We start from the raw sequence: 21,335 nt of genomic DNA on the forward strand, positions 1-21,335 counted from the left end.
CATATTATGAGGATCCCATTTATATTAGCATTATAACTAAGATAGCTTATAAACAGCTATCTTGTTAAGTAACGGAGTGCAGCTGACACGCCTGCCTGCTCTCGCAGTGTTTTCTGTACCTATATCAAATGAAGAAAAAAAACTAAACAGGCCTCGACTTGGTCTCGTCTCCCGTTGGTTTCGACTGGGATTCAACCACCTCCCACACTCGGTCTTGGCGCAGAAGCACCCCCCCCCAACCCTCCCTCAGACTTGGTCTTGACTTGGACTCGCTTTAGGTGGACTCGTCTACAACATTACGTCGTAGTTTGAATAACAGCATGTGGTGTGTTGCTGTTTTTCAGGTTTCAGGTGTTCACCCTGCACTCCAACATGCAAACTATGGACCAGAAGAAGGTCATGAGGAACACGCCTCCTGGAGTCCGGAAAATAGTGAGTCAGATCCAGGCCTGTCACAATTATTACATAATAACCTAATCGCAATTATTTTAGATAATTGCAATTATTTTAGATAATTGCAATTATTTTAGATAATTGCAATTGTTTGCGACTATCATTTCACTTTGTGACGTGTTGTAAACTTGTAGATCAACTATGTCTGCTATATTGTACATTCTTTGGAAAGAAAGAGCCCTGAGTAATTTGTGATTACGAATTCAACAAATGTTGAATCTAAACATTTGGTGAATCGCGTACCTCTACAATGAAGTATATAATTAAGAGGTTAATTATTTTTCCAGAAGTTGAGATATAAGAGTCTGAAATCTACAAACGTTACACCCTAAACAATGTTAATTACCACTGGTTAACCAATTGGCACTTAATATAAACAACATTATGCACACACACTTTTATAATCTACCCAGAAACACACTGGCTTGTCCTGTCATCCTGCTTCTGCTGATTTCTTTGACAACTGCTACACTTTCAGCCTCTGTCCTGCTCCCCAAATAAATCTCCACCAATCTCAAAGACCCCCCAAGTCGCTTTGTGCCCAAGATAATTTGTAGAACTTGTAGATTGTCTATTTCCACTATAACAACCACACAAAACTTAAGAATTTACTTTCAATTTTACTATGGTGCTTTGTGCTCACTCATTTCCCCAATACAGAGGAAAATATTATACCCTTAAAAATATAATTGGGCATGTCATAGGTGAAAATTCCCACACTGTGTTTCAGATCCTGTCCACCAACATCGCGGAGACCAGCATCACCATCAATGATGTGGTGTTTGTCATCGACTCAGGGAAAGTCAAAGAGGTACCTTTTTATAATGTCCTCTTTAACCCATTAAAAAAGGGAAAGCATCTGTGTCATTTTAGCTTTTAGCTATATATACTGTATAATAGCAATAGCATGTGTTTTTCCAATGAAGAAGAACAGTGGTTCTTCTTATACACCTATTTTTGAACATCTTTGAAAAATGTTGAATAATTTTTCAACACAAATATAATCTCCCGGGGTGTCCCTAAAGTTTTCGGATGGGCGTCCATGGCCAAATACATAACATTGTGGGGGTGCTTGACTTGAAAACAGTCGAGAACTACTGATTTAGAAGGCATTTGTATCGGCCTCAGGACTGGGTTAACAGACATTGTAAACCGCTCTAGGAGTTTACACACCAAATGGACCCTTACAGGTCTGTAACTCTGAGAGTGTACACATGGAACCAATGGACCCTTACAGGTCTGTAACTCTGAGAGTGTACACATGGAACCAATGGACCCTTACAGGTCTGTAACTCTGAGAGTATACACATGGAACCCTAACTCTGAGAGTGGACCAATGGACCCTTACGGTTCCATTTGTGCACTCTCAGAGATAAATACTGTGTACTGTAGATTGGGGTGTCCACAGGGGGAAAATAAGTGGTATGAAATGGGGGTCTGAGGTGTAATAATGCATTTCAAACATTTGAGTATTGCTGATCTAAAACAAAACTTATGTATGTGACTCTTGTAGAAGTCGTTTGATGCCATCAACCATGTGAGCATGCTGAAGATGGGATGGATCTCTAAAGCCAGCGCTCTGCAGAGGAAGGGAAGGTTAGTTTCTAGCTAGGGTTGTCACAAGTGTTACATAATAGTCGCATTTACTTTAGGTGATCACAATTATTTTGTCATAATCGTGAACATGTTGTTACATAAAAAAGCAGCTATAGTACTTCAGGGCTGGTAGGTGATTCTGTAACTGCTATGTCCTTTAGGGCCGGAAGGTGTAGGCCTGGGATCTGCTTCGACATGTTCAGCCGCCTGCGCTTCAACAGCATGCAGGAGTACCAGGTTCCACAGCTGCTGAGGATGCCACTACAGGTACAACACACAGGTTTCCAGCCTGATTCGCTGTGTTCCGTGATTTTGTTTTGTCACTTCGAGGTGACAATAAAACATATTCACAGAACGCAGCGAATCAAGCTGGAAACAGTCTAGTTTGGAAATCTGATGAACATGGAAAGCCAACTTTGTTACTTGTACGTTGTACAGTTAGCGATAAAGCAATTGCTAATCAACGATGGATTGTTTGCCAGTCTACAGAGGATACGGAAACAATCTCCGTTTGTGTGGAAATTACCGGATATTGAGTAGGCTGGCTTAGATCGGATGCATTGGATAATATCTGAATAGAAACCAAGATGGGGTTGACTATGGTCAGAAAGATATTAAATGCTGTTGTGCTTCACAAATCACAACTTTACTTTATGGGTCTGTTTGGTTTCCTTTTACAAGTTAAAGATATAAAGGTCCATTTGGTTACCAACTCCACCATTTAGAACCCCCTCAAGGACCACTGGTGGTCCCCGGACCACTGGTTGAAAACTACTGCAGTAGAGGGAATATTTCGTATCGCACAGCTGCGGCACAGCTGCGGAAACAAGCGTATTCCTTGGAGTAGAGGCTGAAATGCATTTTAATGCAGTACCTCTCATCAGCCAGTAGGTGTCCTACCTGACCACAGAATGTAAATCTCAATAGAAGAGCAGGGAGACCAACTAGTTATAACTTACACTTACATTTTACGCTAAAATTAAAGAAAGCAGAAAATAAAATAAAAAAGAATACTCATCTTTTACTTTCTCTAATAACAACCTAAATGAACCTTGGTTTTCCTTTACGCAAAAAAGGTGAGTACTTTATCCAAGCTGTGTCTGCACACCAAACTACTGATTGTAATTTTACAGGAGCTGTGTCTGAACACCAAACTACTGATTGTAATGTTACAGGAGCTGTGTCTGAACACCAAACTACTGATTGTGTTATGTTACAGGAGCTGTGTCTGCACACCAAACTACTGATTGTGTTATGTTACAGGAGCTGTGTCTGCACACCAAACTACTGGCTCCAATCAACTGTCCCATCGCTGACTTCCTGGCCAGAGCTCCAGAGCCACCTCCCATCCACATAGTGAAGAACGCTGTGCACATGCTCAAGGTAGGGACATCCACAGTTACTTTCCTTGGAAATAGCCGATCTGAAAGTTCACAACACGCGTTGTGAGAGTGTAGCTATTTTCAGCATTCACCCATTACAGCTGCCATTACCACCCTCCACCTCTCTGTCTCTCTCTCTCTCTCTGTCTCTCTCCACTGCAGATGGTAGATGCCATGGAGCCATCAGAGGACCTCACAGAGCTGGGTTATCATCTGGCTGACCTGCCCGTGGAGCCCCACCTGGGTAAGACCAGGGGTGGATAGCATTAGGATTCAGTGGTGGCTGATATTGTAATTTAAGTACAATTTGTAACCACATAAGCCCAATTTAAAATATAGTTAGGAGGTCCCGACCCACAGAACCACTGCCTTAAATGATTAGAATTGTATTGATTCCAGTTTTGATTCCTTCATTTCTTTCTGGCGTGCCTGGTACCCATCAAATTGGATTGGGTTCCTTCCTACTTGTAAAACCTAGCGTTTTTCCACCCCCCTTAGGTAAGATGGTGCTGTGTGGGGTGGTTCTGAAGTGCCTGGACCCCATCCTGACCATCGCCTGCACACTGGCCCACCGCGACCCCTTCGTGCTGCCCGCCCAGGCCTTCGAGAAGAGAGCGGCTCTGCTCTGCCGCAAGAGGTTCACCGCGGGCACCTTCAGTGACCACATGGCTCTGCTGAGGGCCTTCCAGGTACACACTGGACTTTACAGTATATAGAGTATGCACATGGCTCTGCTGAGGGCCTTCCAGGTATATTATAGAGACTATGCATTGCACATGAGTCACTTTTCCATCAAAACACGTCCCCTAGCACAAACATTTTCAGATGGGGGGTCCGTGGCCAAATACAAGTGTTAAGAGTATCTACCTAAATTGTAAATCATTGCGTTTATCTTGTGGTGTTGTAGGCATGGCAGAAGGCCTGCAATGACGGCTGGGAGCGCTCCTTCTGTGAGAAGAACTTCTTGTCCCAGGCCTCGCTGGAGATCATCTTTGGGATGAGGACACAGCTGCTGGGACAGCTCAGAGCCATCGGTACGTACTGGGTACTTTAGGGTATGAGTCTACTTCAAATAAGTGCATAGCTCTATGTTCTGATAGTAATCACTAATCAACGGATATTTGTTCAGTAATTTTATCTAATCAGAGAGAGAACTCAGACAGGATACTGATTAAACAAGGGAAATTGGAAGTGAAAACAAAGAAATGAGCAGACAAAATTGGAACTGGAACACTATAAAAAATTAAGCTGATAATGGGTACTCGCTTCTGATTGGCTGAAAGTTTGCAACCCACCTGGAAATGTATTTTTTGTTTATTGATGAGCTGGACAGACAGGGATACCCCTGTTACTGAACAATCACTGAGTAACAACAATGATTACTTTCAGAATAATATCGTACTTTAACTTTTATTTTTATTTTTATTATATACGTTTTTATTAGGTTTTGTATAGACATGACAAACAAGACATACATAACAATGACACTAGACTATGTAATGTATAATTGACGAGTGACGGACCTATCGTGATGGTCTCTGAGTACAACAATTTTTAAACATTAACAAGAGCACAGTAGTAGGGCATGCAGCACAGCAGTTATACAAAGCAGAAACATTAACAAGAGCTCATTGGCAGGGCAAACAGAGCAGCAATTATAGAGTGGAGTCGAGGTGAGCTGTAATAGGGCCCCATATATAATCAAATGTTGCTAGACTGTCCTGGCCGTTGCAACGCAGCCTCTCCTAAACAAAATACATACATACATGGATGCACCTGGGACGTATCCTCAGTGATGTATCCCAAGGTCATCGGGGTTTCGGGTCTCGCAACATCATACCCCTCACTCAGGTGACCCAGCCGGGGTGATCAAGTCCCAACTTACGTCCCAGTAGCTACCCTCGATCAGTCCCATTAGGGAAAAACCAGGGCCACACAATCCGTTCCTCCTGAACTACTCTGCCGGGACTGGGAGGTACCATTCTGGCGCGTGGAAGGACTAGGCTCTGTGGGTTGACTCCTGTCCGGGCCCCTCCTACGTCTCACCAGGTCCACTCCTGCTCTCACCAGGTCAGGCCCTGTGCGTTGCACCAGACTCCCAGCACCAGGCACTTTATTCAGGAATGGTGGATTCTCGAGCCGCAACAGTTCCGCAGGCTCCACCTTGCCCTTGGTGGTGCCGCAGGCTCCGCTTGAGGCCCGAATGGCCCTCCTAAAGGCCTCACCGTGGGTTTGTTGGGCTTCTTCCTCACGGAAGACACAGGCTGGGGCGCCAACCCATACTGCTCCCGGGTGCCGTCTAATTTCCGGCTGCCACCCGTCTCTCCGGTGGTCACCAGACTATTCCTGGTTGTCACGTAGTCTATTCCTATGAGTCACTATAAATAGAATAACTAAACAAAATACATACATACATGGATGCACCTGGGACGTATCCTCAGTGATGTATCCCAAGGTCATCGGGGTTTCGGGTCTCGCAACATCATACCCCTCACTCAGGTGACCCAGCCGGGGTGATCAAGTCCCGACTTACGTCCCAGTAGCTACCCTCGATCAGTCCCATTAGGGAAAAACCAGGGCCACACAATCCGTTCCTCCTGAACTACTCTGCCGGGACTGGGAGGTACCATTCTGGCGCGTGGAAGGACTAGGCTCTGTGGGTTGACTCCTGTCCGGGCCCCTCCTACGTCTCACCAGGTCCACTCCTGCTCTCACCAGGTCAGGCCCTGTGCGTTGCACCAGACTCCCAGCACCAGGCACTTTATTCAGGAATGGTGGATTCTCGAGCCGCAACAGTTCCGCGGGCTCCACCTTGCCCTTGGTGGTGCCGCAGGCTCCGCTTGAGGCCCGAATGGCCCTCCTAAAGGCCTCACCGTGGGTTTGTTGGGCTTCTTCCTCACGGAAGACACAGGCTGGGGCGCCAACTCATACTGCTCCCGGGTGCCGTCTAATTTCCGGCTGCCACCCGTCTCTCCGGTGGTCACCAGACTATTCCTGGTTGTCACGTAGTCTATTCCTATGAGTCACTATAAATAGAATAACTAAACAAAATACATACATACATGGATGCACCTGGGACGTATCCTCAGTGATGTATCCCAAGGTCATCGGGGTTTCGGGTCTCGCAACATCATACCCCTCACTCAGGTGACCCAGCCGGGGTGATCAAGTCCCGACTTACGTCCCAGTAGCTACCCTCGATCAGTCCCATTAGGGACTGATCGAACTGTTGCGGATTCTCGAGCCGCAACAGTTCCGCAGGCTCCACCTTGCCCTTGGTGGTGCCGCAGGCTCCGCTTGAGGCCCGAATGGCCCTCCTAAAGGCCTCACCGTGGGTTTGTTGGGCTTCTTCCTAAGAAGTGTCCAAGTGTATCAATGATACACATGTGTCAAGCCATTTTGTGAAACAAGGTACAGTGGGTGTCTTCCACTCAGTTAAAACAATTATTTTGGCTACTAATGTACCGAGCATGAGCGTCTGCTGTATAGTGTATGGCAGCGCGAGGGAGGCGTCAGAGCAACCGAACAGGTCAGCTAGACTAGAGCATCAGGGACAATATTTGTCTCCACCAGGCCGAAGGCATGGGGAGAGAGTATGTTTTGCACTCCGTCCGTCCGTCCGTGTGTCCGTCCGTCCGTGTGTCCGTGTGTCCGTCCGTCCGTGTGTCCGTCCGTCTGTGAACAGCTAATCTCTGGCACCGTTGGCTTGATCGCAGCCATACTCTGCACACACACTCCCTGAATGCCAGAGCTGAACCTCTGCCCCAAAGTTTTCACATTGGCCTGTTATAGCGCCACCAGGAGGCCGCTTTGTGCAAAACAAATGTTTTGACAGTACACCTACAGATTTTGTCCAAACATGACGCAAATTGGTACACAGTCTCTCTAGAGCCATTCAACAAAACGGGTCTTTCAGATTTTTCAGACTCCATCCTGATTGGCTAAGATTGGCTTCCAAAGTTCGCAGGAGTGCTCCGTTTCAAACAAAATGCTGCAAATCATGAACACATGGTGTGATGTCCGTGAAATTTTGCACGCACATTCCCACTAGGCCGAGGAAGAGATGCCACTTGAATATTTTCAACTCAGCCTCATGGTGGCGCTATAACTGGCCGATTTGTGTTTTTACCTATAACTGCACCGATCTGTGTAAAACCATGTATGCACACTCCCTAGAGGCCAAGGAAAAACCTTTGCCTGGAATTTTTCACATCTGCTCTTTATAGCGCCACCAGGAGGCTGACATATGTAAAACACATTTTCTAATATTACTCCTTCAGATTTTATCCAAATTTCACGCACATCGGTACACATGCTCTCCATAGTCATGTGATCATGTGATTTGTTTGATTTCTCATAATTATCCATCCTGATTGGCTACGATTGGCTTCTAAAGTTTTCAGGAGTAGCCCGTTTTGTACCAGTTTTGTACAAATCGCCACAACTCCTCAACGCAGCGTCCGATTGCGGTGAAACTGTGCATGCCTATTCCCACTACTAGGCTGAGGAAGAAATGCCACTTGACAGTTTTCAAATCAGCCTCATGGTGGCGCTACAACAGGCCAAGTCACGTCACACACACACACACACACACACACACACACACACACTTATATTACTCCTAAACATTTTGCCAAACATCACACACAATCCTATCCTCCTGGTGGAGACCTGTGCCCAGAAGGGCACTTTTTCTAGTTATACTCTGCTGTACCATGCAAAAATATTTTGCCAAAACGAGACAATCTTTGGGCAAGACCAGAAGGTGTGGCCCAGTGTGCCCTTGGAGATATTACATCTGTCACAGATATCGGAAACAGCCGGATACATTTTGTTCAATCTGACCTTTGAGTAATATAATCTATGGATGACTTTAAACTGAACAAGTTGCAATCTGGAATTGACTGAACCAGAGTGGATCCTTGATATGGTTTGTTGAAGGAATAGACAGTTTGGAGAACAGTGAGACACATTTAGAGATACGTTGTTTGGAATTGGGATGTTGTTTCAATAACGCATATAAACAGTGGTCCTGGGGTAAATTTGGAAAATTATTGAATTGATTTTGAACCAAATGTCTTACTTGTAAATAACGAAAAAAGTGGGAATGTGAGAGAGAAAATGCTTCTTTCAGCTCAGTAAATGATGCAAATTGATTATTTATATGTAAATCTGAAAATTTGATCAGGCCCTTGTCCTTCCAATGTACAAAGGCTGCATCTGTCTGAGATGGAATAAAGTTGTGATTAAAACATATAGGAGAGTGTACAGACAGATCGGGAACTGAAAGTACCTTCCTTACATTCAAAATTTCAAAGTTCTAATGGAGTTTATCAGAACAAAATTATCTCCCAATAGGTGCACTGGATACTCAGAACAGGAGAGCTGAAAGAGAGCTACCCTTCACTGCCTGGGATTCAAACTGGAGCCATTTAGGAGCGTCTGCGGGGGATTGTACTTTAACAACAAAAAGAAAAGAGAAAAATATGTTTTAACCAAAAAACAACAGCTGTATAAAGTGCCGTGCGATCGTAATTTCTTTCACTCGAAACAAACATTTTGTAACCGCGATCATCTGTGATTTTGTTATGGGCCGTGAATAAATGATCTGGGAAAAGAATTTTAGATAAATGCATTTAAAAAAATCAGTTTGCATTGACACGGATGCAGATGGACCTTTTACTTCTGGTTCATTTCCTGCTATGGTGGTGAAGAGCGCAATCTAACCCTTAAATGACGATGGCATGACAATGGCAGTGAATGTGTTAAATAGCTCTTTATTCTGCATCTAATGACATTGCCTGACCACCCCCGTGTTGTGTTCCCCAGGTTTTGTGCGTGCGCGCGGAGCTGGGGACATCCGCGACGTGAACCTGAACTCTGATAACTGGTCGGTGGTGAAGGCAGCGCTGGTGGCAGGCATGTACCCCAACCTGATCCACGTGGACAGACACACCTGCACCCTGTCCTCCAACAAGGAGAAGAAGGTCCGCTTCCATCCCACCTCCGTGCTCTGCCAGCCACAGGGGCAGGGCAATAAGAAGGTACGCTGGCCCCAGCTTTCCTCTCTGAACACTTTTTGTCATATTGAGGGCAGATATTGCATGTATCTACTGTGAATTACAAGAAATAAGATTGTAAACGTAAATGTCATTTAAAGGCTACTTTAATGGCTAGTTCTCCCCGGGTCCACGTGGAGAGGAGGAAATTAAAAACGCTGTACTTTGTACGAACGGGGATGAACATATTTTCTTCATATCTTCTTCCCAGACCCCCTCAGCCAATGGACAGATGGCGTCCGTCCAGGCTCTGCCCACTGATTGGCTAATCTATGACGAGATGACGCGAGCCCATAGGATAGCCAGTGTGCGCTGCTGCTCCATGGTGTCACCTGTCACCGTCACCATATTCGGGGGCTCGGCCAGGCTCCCGGCTTCTGCTCTGCAGGAGCCCACCGTATCAAAAGGTACGGTTTTCCAGGCTCCACCACATCTCAGAGGACAATATCCACTACAGTAACTTTATTCACAAGTCACTGACTTGCAGTAGATTATTAGACTCTGTTTGTTTAAAGTGCTCTAAACAAACATTAAAAGTCAATATTGTCCCATATGACGTAATGTCAAAAGTCAGACGATAGAGTCCCCAAAAAGGGACCATTTTCTAAATCCTAAAAGCTTTCTGGAAAAGAAAAATCACACTTGTGTGAAGTGAGGGGCGCTCTTATCATCATACATCATCACATTCCGTGCTCACTGCTCAGCCAATCAAATCATCACATTCCGTGGTACAAACATATACACAAAGCTGTGCATAGGAGGGTCCTCAAAAATATGTTGATGCTTTCACGGTTTTAATGGGTTAATGTATTCTAATCATATAATAATATGCATGTTATTTTTATCAGATGATGCTCTGAATGACAGCAGTGACAGTGAGGTGGAGGAGGGTTCGGTAGCTCATCTGGCTCAGCTGAAGATTGACGAGTGGCTTCACTTCCAACTGGACAGTGAGGTGAGAGAATACCATCATCACTACAATTTACCACTTGGGGGTATATTAGCCAAAAATAGCTGATAGCTCCCAACGCTCCCAACGCGCCGTGTTGTGCTGCGTTGTGAGCATGTAGATCGGCTATTTGAAAGACATTTGGTGGAGACGGAAACAAGTGGTCCAAGTACAGGACCAACTCTGATTCAGTTTACTAAGTATCGAGGGGTGAAGTTGTTTAAACACCTCCACATTAACCCTTTCACCACCACTACTGGGATTGGTATTTAACATGTCCTCGGTACCCTCAAGGCGAAATTCTCAGTGTGTCACTGACTGCGATGTACCGTACTTTAGTTATTGGCAGTTTAATATCTTGTTTTCACCAAAAACGCAGAAAGAAATGAGAAGGCAGAGATTTTTTATTTATTTTTTATAATTCATATAACATTAGCCGGACCGGTAGGATTTTTACATGGTGTTATTTCCGGGTGTACTCTTCTTCGGAAGTCCTAGGATCACTCACAGGTTTTGTTTTTGTAACGACTGAAAAACCAAATGACGATGAAAGTCATAATGTCAATGACAGGCCGTGCCTTGGATTGAAATGGCATTGAATTGTCAGTGGCAGTGAATACATTCCATTGTGTGGTGTGGTGTGGTGTGGTGTGGTGTGGTGTGGTGTGGTGTGGTGTGGTGTGGTGTGTGTGTTGTATCAGATTGCAGCCCAGGTGTTCCAGCTGAGACAGAAGTGGCACAGCATGTTCCTGAGGAGGATCCGTTTTCCGTCGAAGCCCTGGAGCCAACAGGACGAAGCCACCATCCAAGCCCTGGTCACTGTACGTCACATCTCCCTTCTTTTATTCATTTGGAGAACAACAAAGCTAAATTATATTACTAGTAGTTTTGGGATCCTTAACTAATTTACTGCCACATTTATTTTGCCTGTTCTTCTGTTGCCAACTGTTCAGAGCCAGCTTTTAATTTGAAGGAGACAAAATCACGACCCTTGAACTGGAAGTAAAAATTGGCTTGGCTAAATTAGCCGCAAGTCTTTTCTGAGTATAGTGGAAGGTGGAACAATTTACACTCTGGGGCGGAGGTGCGGAAGGCACGCTACGCCACGCTGCCACTCAAGTGACTACTAGCCAATCACAGTGCATCTTCTCCAGGACCTGAACATCCGCTCTTCTGCAGCACCAAGCTTGCCCTCTCTTGAGAGCATTCGCCCCAGAGCCAGAAGAGGCCTTTCTATGTCTATGTTTCTGAGAACTCAAAGACGCTTTACATGGCGGGCATGGGACAACAAATAAAAACAACTTTATTAGGGGGAAAAAACACTAAGGAATCAAATCAATTAAAACAGTGGAATGAGTTAGCTGGGGAAAGCAATGCTAAAGAGGTGGGTTTGGAGGGTGGGGGCATCCCGGGTTTTGGGGAGTGCATTCCACAGGGTTGGGGTTGCTCTGGCGTTAGAAGGAGACCTCCTGTACAGTGACTTCTGTGTACTAAATAATTACTCTTTAATAGAATCAAAACAGATCATATATTTTCAACCAGACTGCAGTGTAAATTTCCAGTCACTAATTTATCAAATTCCGTGCCTGGGAATTGAACCCGTTTCACCCATACGAGAGTCAATATCTGTTCCTGTTGAGCTATTGGAGAGCATGCGAGCTGAGGCTGATTTGAGTACATCTTATCAACCAGTAGGTGTCCCACCTGACCACACGCACAATGTTCTGTATGTCTCAATAGAAGAGCAGGGAGACGACTACAACCACTGTACATGCATTTGTTATAATATAGCTAGCATTGTATTTGTATTGTATGAACATAATCTAGTACATCACACAGATCAGTTCAAAATTCAAATACAATTGTATTTACTTAAAAAAAGGCATGGATTTCAGCTTTAACAGTAATATAGAATAATTTTGACATAGTATTGTAGATGGAATAACAATACTTTGAGTTGTGCTCAACCAAACATTTCAGGTCTGTGTCCCTGCATTGTATAAAGCTTGCTTGACTAAACTAAATTTACATCTAAAGATTAAGTCAATTAAAGTGACTTAAAAACTGCACAAAAGTACAAAAGCCAGAGTAGACATTGAAATGACCCCAGGGGGGTCATTTTTGGAGAAGAGATTGAAAAAGAGCACACTGAGTACAGTGCAACTCAGGTCTGCTTTACTAAGTATAGAGCAGGGGTTCTCAAACGTTTTAGGCCTAGGTACCCCTTGGAGGGGGCCTAGGTACCCCTTGGGGGGGAGAGTTTTGTTTTCTTCAAGTTCCCCCTCATCCTCGCAATACCGATAAGCATATACTTACATCCGCATGTGTACATTTCAATGTCATTGGAACTATTTGTATTAAAAACCTTTCAATCAAAATAATTTAGTGAATCTAAAAGCTCACAACGCACCGCATCAGTGTGAGCTTGTAGATCAGCTATTTTCAAATAGCCTATGGATATATGTTTAAAGTGTGGCCTATGTTTAAAGGGGGCGACTGTGGCTCAGGAGGTAGAGCAGGTCGTCCAATGATCCATGGGTCGACGGTTCGAATCCCGGCTCCTCCTGTATACATGTTGAAGTGTCCTTGGGCAAGACACTGAACCCCAAATTGCTCCCGATGTGCTGGTTGGTACCTTGCATGGTTCCGCCGCAATCGGTGTGTGAATGTGTGTGTGAATGGGTGAATGTAATGCACTATGTAAAGCGCCTTGGATAAAGGCGCTATATAAATGCACCATTTACCATTTATAGTCGCTTATCTTGTTTTCATAGACCTGGTTGCTTATTTCTCTCACAACGTGGCAATGCTGTTGTACGGTCACCGATGCAGGTCCTGGGGACAGAGGAGCAGGCTGCAGGCATACAGCAGCCCACAGGCATCGGCCAGCGTCCCCGACCCCTCAACCCCTGTGAGACGGACACCAGCCGGTCATCACCCCCCGTCACACATCGGGACACCACCGGACCCCCCAGATCAGACATGTCCAGCCCCACACACAGGTAATGTAATAGATATGCTGGTAAATATTATTTTGCAGCCTTCAATCGGGGTGTTTTTTTTAGAACAAAAACAAAGTTAGGTCTGTGGAACTGCTTGAAGTCATCACTAAAGCATGTTGATTTGTTTAAAGGTAGGGTAAGTGATATTCCTTTCTTAACTCACTGCCAGATTAAATACCTAAATTACCACCCAGTGCCAGGCTGTCTTTGTATTTACTTACCTTTTTAGTAGTCACAGAATATTCATCAGGTCGTTCTACGATCACACCCTGGACCATTGATAATAAGAGAGTAATTCGCTGTGCGTTCGCAGAAAAAAATAATACGTAATTCAAAATAATGAATGAAAATATTTTGTATGTGAAGTTGCCATTTTGCTAACTATTATATGTCCGTAAGTCTGTTCTCTCACACTGCTATCATTTGAGCGACAGGCTCAGCCTCCTGGCGAACTTCTTTTTTTTAATCATGTTTTTTCAGGCTTTCAGGTCGGCCCAGTTATGGCCAGGCCTTAATTATCAGGCCTGTTGAGAACTTGAGTGAGTAGATATGGGTAGTAATGGTTCCATCTTATAATGAGCATTAATGGGTACCAATTGCATGAAAATGGGTGCTTGTTTAAAATACACTAAATGTTTATGATGGTTTCAAGTACAGCCCTTAATCATCACAACCATGTATGACACATAAACACAAGACCTTAATGGATCAAAACATTATTTTCCCACCCTGACCCAGTTAAAGCTGAAACGCCTTGGGAAACACTCCTTAAACGTTTAACAATTAAAACTGTCTACTTCCCCAGGCCCTCCAAGCTGTCCCCAGCCTCAGGGTTATCACTGACCAAGCTGTCCCCAGCCTCAAAGACCAAGCTGTCCCCGGCCTCCAAGCAGTCCAGCAGAGACAAGGCCTTGCTGCAGTCCAAACACACCTCCGATCGCTCGCCCGCCTCTGGAAAGGTATCCAATTCTGTTCAATTCACAGCAGATTGTATTGTCAATAGGGATGGCCACATGACATGACAAGTTGGAGCTTGTAGAACTACCATTTTTGGCATTTGACACCGTTGTGTGACGAGGTATAAATCATGCTTCACAGTCCACTTCAGGTATGCTGTACCACATCAATACATAGACAACATAGCTGACAATAATAAATGGAAGTTTACTCTTCCGTGCAGAGCATGAGAGTGGACATTAGTGGGGAGAAATCCGGCTCCGTGCTCACAAAGCTACCAATTGGAGCACCAGTTTTGGAGCACAATGCAATTATTTTGAGACAAAATGCATCGATTTAGAGACATAGAATCTATAGTTTTGATCTATTAGATCCTAGAACATCCCCATGAACACTGTGTGGATGCACCATGGACAGTAAAACACGCCAAATCAAAGTCCGTTTTACGTATGCGTTTTTAACCCCAGCATCCCTATTCTGGGGGGAACATTTGCCAACAAATAGAAGATAGACATTGGAAGGGCCTCACTGTGGTTGAAATAGAGTCGAGTGCCACGAGTACTGAACCAAATAATGGTCAGTTTTACTAACTATAGAAGGTCCAAGTGGTTAATAAGACTGCATATAAATTTGCTGTCAAAATGACCAGTGCCTTGCATATGTGTCTTTGCCAGTCTGCGGTGCGTTACTTCGTCATGAAGAGCGGCAGCCTGCGTCACATAGAGACGTCTCAGCACAGAGGAGTCTGGTCCACCAGCAGCAGCAACCAACTCAAACTCAACGCGGCCTTTGTCCACAGCCACGCAGTCTACCTGGCCTTCTCTGTGCAGGGCTCTGTACACTTCCAGGTGACACACGCTATACAACTCTCTTTGTGTTTAAAAAAAGGTCCCATATAGCAGGGGTTCCCAAACGTTTTCATATCAAGGACCCCCAAATTGACACTAATTAGCCCGCGGACCCCCATTTGAAACGATATGCCAGGGACCCCCATAAGAAGATTTTTACAGCTCTAGCAGTGATTCTCAACCCATTTAATTTCAAGGACCCCCAGTTTGACCTGGATTAGGCTACAGACCGCCATTTAATGGCATTTCTATCTCTGGGACCCCCAATTTATATTGTAAAATCAATGTTAATTTAACTCAGAGTGCACAAAGAGTGTACAAATGTGTACAAATGGAACCAAATGGACCCGTTCCATTTGTACACTCTCAGAGTTATAGACCCATAAGGGTTCCAAACTATCATTTAGCTGGGGACCCCTGGCACTCCCTCAAGGACCCCTGGGTGTCCCCGGACCCCACTTTGGGAACCACTGCCATATAGGACAGTGGTTCTCAACCTTTTCAGGCCATGACCCTTGACACCCACTTCAAAAGAGTTGCGTTTCGTATGCCAGTGCAACAACCAGTGTGATTTCTGGTCTAGAGGGGCGGGTGCGGTGAAATCAGCCGGTGGATCCTATTGGTTCATCAATCTGAGCGCCCGGCCCCCTACCCCCCTCCCCTCCCCTCACCGGTAGAAAACAGCAGAGAACACTGACGTCACCATATTTGGCCTCTATATTATTGACCTGGCTGCTTGTTTCTCTCACGGGTTGTTTACGTCAGGGCTGCGCTCGCATGACGTCGGGGGTCAGCGAGGAGCGCTGTGAGGACTGGAGCTCCTCCCCCTCGGGGCCGGGAGCGGTGTTCGGCGTGGAGTGGATCCGGACGGAGAGCCTGCCCTTCCAATTCGCCCAGCAGCTGCTCAACCCCTGGAACGACAACAGGAGGGTCCAGCTCAGCCGTGACGGACAGGTCAGTGAGAGATGCACTTAACCCATTAAGACCTGAGGGCCGATTCTACAAAATGCCTTCTACACCGGTAGTTCTTAAACTTTTTCATATCAAGGACTCCCCAAATTAACATTTAACAAACAGTTGGAGCGCTTGGTTGTGAACAGCTCTTACCTCTGGCATATTTACATTTCAGTTCATGTAATGAAGTATTAAATAAAATACTAATAATATTTGCTTTGTACTCTCTTTTATCCCGACAATTGATTTCTCCCCACATGCATTTCTGTGTATTGCCACTTCTGTTGATTCCTGCTGGCTCACCTGCCAGTGAGGAGCCCCCACCGGGAGGACGTCGTAAGAGCCTCCCTGCTTCCCGCTCGGCTTGCCTACCCCAAACACAGGCCAATTGAGTTTGTACACTCGACAAAGCCGGACTCATTGTCCTTTTTGTCCGTCTCGTCTAGGAGTTGGAGCCTCAGGTTGGCTCTCAGCTGCTCCAGCTGTGGGAGAAGGCGTACGGAGGCCAGGGCGCAGACGGAGTGAACCCACAACACAGTGAAGCCACTTTCCCTGAAGACCTGTCCGCTCTGAAGATCCACTGATCATCTACAATACAAACACAGCACACCACAAGGTCTCCCCTAGAGGCTCTATGCACAGCAGCCACATTGGAATGGAATTGGGTGTTACCAATTATGCTAATTAAGGCCGTGTTCCACCTGGTCAAACAGAGTCAGAGTGCTTATATTTTATGTTGGCTCGCTAGTGGGAACACTGATCTCAATTTGATTTCAATTAAATCTTTCTAAATTTTGTCTCGAATTTGGGAGAGTTCCAAATGGGGTTCCATTTGTACACTCTCAGAGTTATGGGCGGTCCATGAAATTAGAGACCCCAATACGTCTTCTGTGCGTAGAGCCTATTTGACCCCCATCTGCAACACAAACCACACAACACCACAGTGAATCCCCTGTCCCAATAGACCTATCTGCGCTGAAAATGCTACAATAAACAACCACGTCCATTTCCACTGACTACAACTACGGTACAACAAAAAACACTCCCAACAACACACAGATTCTACAGTCAGACGTCACACTACACAGTACATGACGACGACATCCATTTTGTTTGCTGTCGGGTGGAAACCTTGTATATACGGAACTGTTCCTTTTTCAGGAAATGTAAAAAAAAAAATAACGAAGAACATAGCCGGTGTACAAGCTCAACGCTTGTACATTTTACTTACAAAAGTACACAACGCCTCGCCATGCGTGGCGTGGCTTTAGTACTAGATCGGCTATTTTTATTACGTTAAAATCTTTTATTTTTTATTTATTTTTTCATAATACAAATGAAACCGTTATGTTGTTTTCACTGGACAGCAAAGATATCCATCTACTCCAACCACACACCAGAACACGGCCCTCAATCCAGAGTTTTGTTTACTCTCCTCTTCATTCATGTTAAAATTGCTCCATAATGAAGATGCAGGAAGTCTTGGTGACCGTTTGTGTTCCTACGTTCACATTGTCCGATACAGCAGTGGTTCTGAAACCAAACCAAATGAATATGTATTTGACTGCGGGACCCCCCCATCAGAAAGTAGAACCTCCCAAGCAAGATTTGTGTCATTTAAATGTGTCAAACACATTCAAAACCTTTCAAAATTATATTATTTAATTTTTTTGTAGCAGATCTACAACCTCACCAATTTTCAAATAGCTTCTATTTTCAAATAGCAGATTTATCTGCGTTTGGTAAACTGATTCTGATGGAGCTGTGTTAACTAGTTTTGCTGGGGCCACCCTTAAGGACCCCTGGGGGTCCCTGGACCGCACTTTGAGAACCACTGAGAGCCAGTGTTAATATTCTATTCATGTTCAGAATCGTGCGCATCCAAGTTCCATGGGTTTCATATTTTGATATTATTTTTGTATTTTTGCTGCTGTTTGGTGATGTTTTTGAGTAATAATACATTTATTTTAACTTCGTATATTTAGACCAATGTGACAATTCTTTCCTCATTGTTTTGTAAAAACATTTCTGTAATTTCGCTGCTGTTCTGCTGCTGTTATTTGAATAATAAAGTTAATTTAACACTGAATCTTAGACTGACGTGACAATTTAATCCGTTCATTCTTTCTTGCCCCAAGGCCTGCTATTTTTGAGTGGTGTAAACCACTCCTACAACTGGCTTTGTTAGTTTACGTGTCTGTCTGTCTGTTCGTACCAAAAAATGAGCATGGTTGCTATGGTCACCCAGTTCACACGGGTGTGATTTCATTACGTCAGACATTACGTCAGACCACAGCTGATCAGTCTATATAAGACCTTACACCACTCAGTTCACACGGGTGTGATTTTTTTTTTTATTCCACGATTTTGCAACCCATTTTTTTCCACCCAGTGTCAATTCTCTAATGTAATCCTGGGTGCTACACTTCCTCTGCCAACCTGGGGGGCAGTGGACTGACCTCATGCTTCCTTCTATGCATGAGGAGTCCAAGCTGCTTCTTTTCACCTGACGGGGGAGTTTCCCCGGCCAGACATGGCACGTGGAAGGAACATGTTACTCCGACCAGTTCCTTTCCCCTCCATCAGGCAACATTTTTAACTCAAATCTTTGCTTCTGGGGGTGCCTGGAGCAAAACATTTCGAGATGAGGGGGTCAGGGACAAAATACGTATAATTGAGGGTGTCCTTGACATGAAATAAATTGAGCACCACTGATGGTGCGGCTACACACACACACACACACACACATAGGATACATGTATTGTTAGGATATAGAAGACATTTGCATGCAGATGACTGTGTCATGTTTTTGTGATTTTTACTGCTTTTTCTCCCCATTTTAGTCATCATGCCAATTGATTTCTCCTCACACACATTTGTGTTGTCACTGCTGTTGTATCCTACTGGCTCACCTGCGAGTGAGGAGCCCCCACCGGGAGGACGTTGTAGAGCCGATTGTCCTACTCCGGCCCAACACTCCCTGCTGACATGCTACGCCCCCAACCTGTGAGTACATGCTTCAATGGTTGTGGTCAAACCGGTACTTTTGGCTAGAATGGCTGTTGACGTTTTCACAATATGAAAGCATACTGTAGGTATAAAAGCCAACAATTAGATTTGAATAAAGTTCTGTGAGAGTTCCATTTATATTTTTCCCCTTGACAATCAATTCAGTTCTGATAGCCCACGTAGTACTGAAAAACAAGCAAATAGTTATATAGCTTGATGTGCATTACAGGGTTGAAGTTATACAAGCACAACAAATGTGCCCGTCAGTTCAATAGGTGGCAGTATTGATCCTAATGTATACAGTGTAACATGCACAGAGACCAAAAATAAATGAGTGTCTGTCTGTCCTTACATACATACTGTACGTACATACAGTATGTCCGACAAACAGGTGAGCTTGTAGATCGGGTGTTTCTGCAAATGTTTGCATAATTTGGGCTGTATGTTTGCCTATTATGGCATGGCCAGTAGACTGTGGTTTGAATTGATTGACTGACAGACAGGTTTGTTAACACTACAGGTAGTACCTGTAGTGTTAACAAACCTTACAAAACGTATCCAGAGTGACGTACACGTGCAAGATCATATAATACAAACAAACAAGGTAAATAATAATACTAATTCAACTTTATTAGCAGACTCAGATACATACAAAAAGCACATAAATACATAATTACAAGTACATTCTGATTCTACAAGATTAAATATGAAAATACATAATTACAATTTATTCTATAAAATTAAATACAACATAATAAGAATTACATTCCAGTCATGTGGTCAGCTCAGCTGTAACAAGTGTTCCTTTAAAGCATATTTGAAAGATAATTTATTTTGTATTATATTAATGTGAGGTGGTAACATGTTCCAAAATGATATTGATCGATACATGGGTTATTTAAGGAGTATTATCATGGCATCATTATATGCAACTTGCAACCTGTGCAATGTGCATGCTAGATTTTTTATAACATGACCACAGGTGAGCAGTATAAAGCGGTGTGCAATATGTGTGACACTTTCACTTTAGTGGAACAATGACTGAACTTTCGGGCAATAGTGTTTGCTTGAGCATACAACTTCCGACATTGTCTGTATATATCATCATCATCAGTCATTTGATCAGTAATAAAATGACCAAGATATTTATACTTATTCCAGACCTCAAGACTATTGTCTCATAGTTTAAGGAAAGTTAAGGCGTTTGTCCTAGTTCTACATATTAGAACAGCGCTTGTGCTGGCATTACAGTATATATATATTTTTTTTTAATGTTTTAATATTTCATTTTTATCATGTTGCACACCATATTTAGAGCACACACAATTCAAGGAGCTGTTGTAAACCAGCACTGACCACCAGGTCATCTGCATACATCAGATGGTTTGCTAATGTTTCTCCGACCATGCACCCTGTGTTACAGGTTCTCAGTTGAGCAGACAAGTCATCCATATATAAATTAAATAAGATAGGGGATTTCACACACATGGTCTGGTGGGCGTACCAGTAGGCCAGGACCCTCACAATAAAACCAGGCACTCCTCTTTGCTTTATTTTCATAAAGAGCTTATTATGGTTAATCCTATCAAAGGCACAGGCAATAATCACATGCATAGAGAACAATGTAGCACCTCAATGAAACACCAGGTAAACCATAAACCTAGCATAGCATCTGTCTAAACAACATGCTGGCTAAATGACATGCAGTACATTTGAAACTATAGGATACAAGGTAGGGGTGGGCAATATGGCAAAACATATTGTGTAACTGTATAGATATACTGTATATATCTCTGCTGTCTGGAAGAAATCACCAAAATGTAAATCTTTCAAGAAATTTAAAAAGATTCGGTAGGACAGCGAGCCAGGCAACCACATACTATATCTCTTGTACAAACTCTGCTGCGCATGTCATCACACACAGCTCCTGACCTAGCCTGGGCAGCATTCCTTTTCAGGTTCATGATCCGGTCGGGAGCGGATACGTCATGTTGTAGTCATTGTTTTGTAGTCATCAGGCCGGGAACCATCAATCTGGAACTTAATTTCCCTCAACCCGATTTTTCCCAATAAAAGCCGCAGCCTACGAGAGAACGAGTCACGCTTTTATTGTTATACTTCCGGTT

At 44.1% G+C, this 21,335-nt stretch overlaps 1 protein-coding gene across 3 annotated transcripts in view; it reads left to right on the top strand.

Annotated features, from left to right (window-relative positions):
• ythdc2 (YTH domain containing 2) overlaps positions 1-18,289 on the top strand; it is a 32,082-nt gene extending 13,793 nt beyond the window's left edge. For all 3 annotated transcript variants that reach the window (XM_079488685.1, XM_079488684.1, XM_079488686.1), the window contains exons 16-32: positions 345-432; positions 1,184-1,264; positions 1,967-2,049; positions 2,211-2,316; positions 3,313-3,432; positions 3,594-3,675; positions 3,930-4,120; positions 4,339-4,465; positions 9,261-9,475; positions 9,702-9,897; positions 10,339-10,445; positions 11,141-11,260; positions 13,272-13,441; positions 14,247-14,400; positions 15,073-15,246; positions 16,012-16,200; positions 16,647-18,289. In XM_079488685.1, the coding sequence (XP_079344811.1) occupies positions 345-432; positions 1,184-1,264; positions 1,967-2,049; positions 2,211-2,316; positions 3,313-3,432; positions 3,594-3,675; positions 3,930-4,120; positions 4,339-4,465; positions 9,261-9,475; positions 9,702-9,897; positions 10,339-10,445; positions 11,141-11,260; positions 13,272-13,441; positions 14,247-14,400; positions 15,073-15,246; positions 16,012-16,200; positions 16,647-16,784 (2,341 nt within the window). In that variant the 3' untranslated portion in view covers positions 16,785-18,289. The remainder of the gene's footprint in view (positions 1-344; positions 433-1,183; positions 1,265-1,966; positions 2,050-2,210; positions 2,317-3,312; positions 3,433-3,593; positions 3,676-3,929; positions 4,121-4,338; positions 4,466-9,260; positions 9,476-9,701; positions 9,898-10,338; positions 10,446-11,140; positions 11,261-13,271; positions 13,442-14,246; positions 14,401-15,072; positions 15,247-16,011; positions 16,201-16,646) is intronic.
• Positions 18,290-21,335: the final 3,046 nt, after the last annotated feature.

This window comes from Electrona antarctica (genome assembly GCF_951216825.1).
Source record: "Electrona antarctica genome assembly, chromosome: 19".
In the NCBI taxonomy this organism is placed as follows: Eukaryota; Metazoa; Chordata; class Actinopteri; order Myctophiformes; family Myctophidae; genus Electrona; species Electrona antarctica.